Source organism: Charadrius vociferus, unplaced genomic scaffold (assembly GCF_000708025.1).
Source record: "Charadrius vociferus isolate BGI_N301 unplaced genomic scaffold, ASM70802v2 scaffold573, whole genome shotgun sequence".
Lineage (NCBI taxonomy): Eukaryota > Metazoa > Chordata > Aves > Charadriiformes > Charadriidae > Charadrius > Charadrius vociferus.
In genome coordinates, this window is record NW_009647569.1 from 420,336 (window position 1) to 425,841 (window position 5,506).

The window sequence follows — 5,506 nt, forward strand, 5'->3', positions numbered from 1 at the left end:
GGGGGATGGGGACAGTCTGTTTCCAGTGGTGCCCAGTGACAGGACAAGAGGGAACGGGCACAAAGGTGTCCATGGGCAGTTCCATCTCCACCTGAGGAGGGCCTTCTCTGCTGTGAGGGCGGCAGAGCAGTGGCACAGGCTGCCCAGAGAGGTGGGGGAGTCTCCCCCTCTGGAGCCATCCCAAACCCGCCTGGACGCCGTCCTGTGCCACTGCTGGAGGTGCCCCTGCTCTGGTGGGGGTGGCACTGGGGGAGCTCCAGAGGGTCCTTCCAGCCCTCACCAGTCTGGGATTCTGGGATTTCAGCCAAATGTTTCCCCATACTGGTCCCACTCAGCCCCACACCACGTGCCAGTGGTTCCTAACCAGTGTGGATTAGGGGAGGGTGTCACTGCTGCCCCTTGACACCAGAGACAGCCTGTCCCCAGCTCTCACATACCATGGCAAGAACGCTCCAGCCTGTCTGCCACGATTCTGTACGGCTCTGCCTATGCTTGGGCTTCCGAGCAGCTTGTGGAGGGGGCTGGGGGCTTGACATGTGGCTAACATTTCCTCCCATCAAAGCAAAGATCAATTTAAAGATAATGAACCTCTCAAAACCTCTCCGGTCACACCTATCTGTTGCCATCACGGTAGAATAATTAAATCTAAAGTCTAACAAAAGCAGAGAGCTGGCTCAGGGGACTGGAAATAATGAGATATTGGGGATTTCATGTCTAGGTGATGGGGTCAGTTCACACAGCCAGGTTCGCTAGAAAATCATTACTATCTGATGGCTGCTTGACGGGTAGGTGAGCTCATCTCTACCTGCTCTGACTGCTCCTGCGAGTTGTCTTTCCAGAAGTGCCGCCAGGCTCATTCCTGTGGCATATGAGCACCTCGTGAAGACAGGACCGATTGGGCTGCAGTGTGTGATCAGGAGAGGGGCCCAGCGCAGGTTTACACCGTACCGCTCACCTTAGAGGTGGTCTGTAGCTAAATGCAGTTTGTCACCCTCTGCGGCGCTCAGTTGGGTACGTGATGACACTCTGGCCCTGTCCCTGTGCCTGCCCATTTGTTTGACCAAGCGAGCTGACCTCCCTTTGCATTTCGGATCTTTCCCCTTTTGCAAGAAAGGGGCAATGAGGATTTTCTGAGAAGTCTCTTTTGAAAAACCTTCATCTCTAGTTGTGTTCAGATAGCCACTGCCATGCAGATAAATGCGGTTATCTGCAAAGACAGCAAATCAGCGTGCCCTAAAATCAAAAGACGGTCAACACACTACTCCAGGATGTGGTAAATACCTGTTGTCATCTGCTGTAAACCTGCATGAACCAGACGCAGTTGGACTCCTTCTCTGCTGTCCTTCCTCTTCTTCTATCTCAATTCTTTCAACGGGAAAAAGAGAGACAAATATCACACTGTTCCCTGTTCCCCACTGCTAGCTAATTCAGGCAGTTTATTCTTGTTTTCCCTTAAGGTATGTTTTCCCTCTGTTTCCCCTAGAGGCAGATTTTTCCTGCTCCTCATGCTCCCTGCGCTCTGCTACTGATGAGCATCTCAACTGGCCAAATGAAGTGAGATCTTCAGCCCAAACCAGTGGCCTTTTGCTGTCACAGTTGCTTTACAAATAGCATCAGCTGAATGGTTAAATTCCAGTGAGTGCGCTAAGCATCATTTCCCTATCATACCGACTGCTTTAGAAGGTAAATGCCCGAAGCCTGAAGAGTAGTCACCCTGCTGGATGGAACCAGCCTTCCCTGGAAGAAGAAAGGCAGCGGAAGAGTCTCTCCTTGTTTCAGATTGCCCATAGAATCATAGAATGGTTTAGGTTGGAAGGGACCTTGAAGATCATCGAGTTCCACCCCCCTGCCCTGGGCAGGGCCACCTCCCCCCAGCCCAGGTTGCTCCAAGCCCCGTCCAACCTGGCCTTGACCACCTCCAGGGATGGGGCAGCCACAGCTTCTCGGGGCAACCTGCCCCAGGGGATCACCGCCCGCACAGGGAAAAAATTCTTCCCGATATCTCATCTAAATCTCCCCTCTTCAGTTTGAAGCCATTCCCCCTTGTCCTATCACTCCATGCCCTTGTCAAAAGTGACCCCCCAGCTCTCCTGGAGCCCCTTTAGGCACTGGAAGGGGCTCTGAGGTCTCCCTGGAGCCTTCTCTTCTCCAGGCTGAACCCCCCCACCTCTCCCAGCCTGTCCTCCCAGCAGAGGGGCTCCAGCCCTTGGAGCATCTCCAGGGCCTCCTCTGGCCCCGCTCCACCAGGTCCATGTCTTTCTTATGTTGGGGGCTCCAGGGCTGGAGGCAGTACTCCAGGTGGGGTCTCACCACAGAACCTAAAGCATCATCAGTACTGTATTCTTGGTGTTGACAACACTGTGGGCTCTCAAAAGCCAGCGTGATTCAACCCAGAGCATCCCTTTAAGGGACGTGTCCCTCCTCTCCTTTGAAAGACCTGGGATCTCCTACCCAGCATTTAGCGGCAGCCCTGGTACAGTACACAGATGCCCAACCCCGGTAGAACTTCCAGAGGGTCAGTGACTTACCTCTTGGCAAACAAGGGTGGAAATTCTTGCGTTGGGCTGCTGTAAAGGAAGCACAGAGGCAACAGTTAGAAGGTTGGAGGTAAAGACACAGCTTGGGCAGAGGCAGCTCCCACAGTCTCTGGCCCATAATTGACCCATATGGTGCAAGGTGTTAATGGGTCACGTAACACCATTTGGGCAGAGCTGACAGGGATCGGAGGTGTTAAACCTGCGCAAATTACAAAGCAGAGGAAGTAAAAATAGGAAGAGCAGCTAGTTATAACATATGAAGTAAAGAAGCTTCCCTAAAGGGCCTTTTTAATTTTATACCTTCCTGATGGCTGTTTTTCTTCCTGCATACAAACCCGCCTCCCTCCGTACCACGCCACACTCAGTGCACCAGAGGAACTCGCAGCCAGTGCGAACACCCCGAACCTCCTTACAAATCCTGTCCGAGCACTCCTCTCATTCCGGGCAGAGCTGAGTGCTGCTGGCACATCCCTTCCCTGCTTCCTCTCGCACTAGCAACCTCCTGGTGCCTCATTGTGTCACCCTGAGTTATGTCAATACGGAAAGGATTTATAGTGAAAGCAAGCTGCAAAAAAGTCACTATCGTGGCTCCTGGGAGATCAGAGACCTTGGAAATCTGCTTTTTTTTTTAACTCCTCCCAGGAAAGAGGTGGACAACAGAGCCTTGAACACCAGTAGCTCCCACACATCCTTCACATTCCTGTTACACATCCGTGTATCACTGTTAGGTTCTTTTTCCCCATAGAACTATTTTGAAGCTCCAACTAAGATCAAGATCTTGGAAATCTAGCTAGTGTTCAAACACAGTGTAAAAGCAAACTCTGTCGCAAAAAGCTGATGCATATCGAACGCAGTTTATACGTGTTCTGATTTCCCCCTTACATCCAACAAAACTGGAGAGAGCGGTAGTAAGAACCGAGTCTGAAAATTGTAGTCTTGATTGCAGGCCCCAGGGAATTAGGGATTATCATGGCTTTTGTCTTCTTCAAATGTCATCCCTCTCGGTAAGAAATACTTCCCAACACTCCTGGAGGATTCTCCCAATTCTGCAGAAACCTGCAGATATCCTTAGCACTTCTAGAGAGACAGCTGCTAAGGCTTCTCCGCTCACTGGACAGGTACCCATCACCTTCAGAACATCTTGCTTGAGGCCACCACCGCTGTGAGACCACCTTCAACAGCCTCTTCCCTGTCTCCCACCCCACACTTGCACACTGAAGACTCACCCACTGCTTTTCTTGGCTGCTGAGAGGACGTAAGCACGTTCCCTGTTGGCAGTGCGTCTCAGGACACTGTTGGCTGCCTCTGTCCTGGAAGGGAGGGAGGGGGTCACGTTCTGCTCATGCTGTTAGTGGCTGCTGGGTGTAACCTTGAAGAGGCGATAGGTGAACAAGCCAGCGGAGGCTTGTGCTAACCCTGACAGAGTTCCCATGCTCTGGGGAGCAGAAATCCAGCCAGAGCTAAGAGGAGTAAGGTCTTTTTCTCTATTTCTCTCATTCATTCTGAGCCACAGGGCTTTCACATGGATGTAAAGCACAGGCAAAAGAAATAAAAATGCTTCCTCTTCCAGGAGGGCAGAGGGAGTTCCCCTTTTCAAGACCTGGACTGTTGCAAGATTGCATACTCCGGGACAAAGAAATGGGATACAGGCTTTGTGGCTGACGTGCTACGTGGACTGCACGTGTCTATACAGACATCAGTACCACCAGATGTACCACGGGACGAGTGCAGATCTCTCAAAGGACTTTTATTGGTTCGTCCCCAGCGGGCTAAATACCAAGTTTTCATTTGTAAAAGTCTTGTATCTGAGGAAAAGTATGTTCAGAAACTCGACTGGAAGCAACAAGGACACTGCTGCATCAGATGCAGATCTACCACCCAGACAAAGCACACTCTACTCCTGGTGTGAGAAGGAGAGACCCGCCTGGATCTGGACTTCGATGCAAGTCCCCAAGTGGTCCACACTCAAAGCCGCGCACGTAGGCTGTGGGAGGTGGGCTCCTCCCTTCGCTGCCAGGCTATCTTTACGTCTCTATCTTTTCACATGGACACCACACGGCTGATGGATTCCACAACCCATTTCCAGCTGCCAAATTAATTGGGGTATGCTGTCAGGTTGAATCATGTCAGGCTTTTAATTATATTTTGTTGGGAGCGCAGTCGCCTGTGGGTATAGATGCGCTCTGTGTAGAAATATCTGCTTGTTATTACTTTATTGCAATCAGCCCTAATGGCTCAGCTGTAATCATCATCGAACTGACCCTCCCAGTAATGAACAGTTAAACTGAAGTCAGTCCACTCGTCGCTGCCCCTGCAAGGAGAAGGTGGTTCCCTGGAGGGCATACCTCTTTTTATGTTCATCTGGAGTAAAAGGCACATCCTCCTCATCCAAGTCCACCGATTTCTGCTTGACATTATACGGAGCTCTGAAATAGAACGGCAAGGAGAGAGCCAGGGTGAGGGAACTGCCTCTGTAGAGTGGTGCAGGGGCAGCACAAGCAAAACCCAAGGTAAATCCAAGGGCAGGGCATGTGGAAAGGGGTTCAGACCCTAGAAGTGGTGCATACAAGCATGGAAGACACTTCTACTTTTCATGCATATTGGGGTCCCCATAGGATTTTGGTTTTTTAGTTATAGGGGTTAAGCCTAGAGGCTGGTTCATGATAAATGCTCGGCTGCATTTCAGATGAGAGCCACAGTCTTTGACATGAAAAGCTGTGTAGGAAATGTCAGCAGAGCTGTTCTGTCACAAGGCCCCTCCTTTCTCCTGGTTTCAGAAAGGTCAGCAGTGCTGCAAACCAAGTCCCCAGGCTGCATCCTCCAGTTTCTGCCTTACTTACTGCCAAGTGATCAAACTGACTCCATACCAATGCCATTACCAGTTCAAGGAATGCCTTATGGCCCACAAAGGCCTGGAGGTAGCACCAGGAACCGCTTCAGTTTCTAGTGGAAGCTCTGCAGCGCTCAGC

At 51.1% G+C, this 5,506-nt stretch overlaps 1 protein-coding gene across 1 annotated transcript in view; it reads right to left on the minus strand.

Annotated features, from left to right (window-relative positions):
- The window catches only part of ZNF185 (zinc finger protein 185 (LIM domain)), a 29,630-nt gene that overhangs the window by 24,006 nt on the left and 118 nt on the right, over positions 1–5,506 (minus strand). The window contains exons 2-5 of the mRNA XM_009880820.1: positions 4,883–4,963; positions 3,764–3,847; positions 2,529–2,567; positions 1,282–1,365 (exon numbers count right to left, since the gene is read on the minus strand). Coding sequence (XP_009879122.1) covers positions 1,282–1,365; positions 2,529–2,567; positions 3,764–3,847; positions 4,883–4,963 — 288 coding nt within the window. The remainder of the gene's footprint in view (positions 1–1,281; positions 1,366–2,528; positions 2,568–3,763; positions 3,848–4,882; positions 4,964–5,506) is intronic.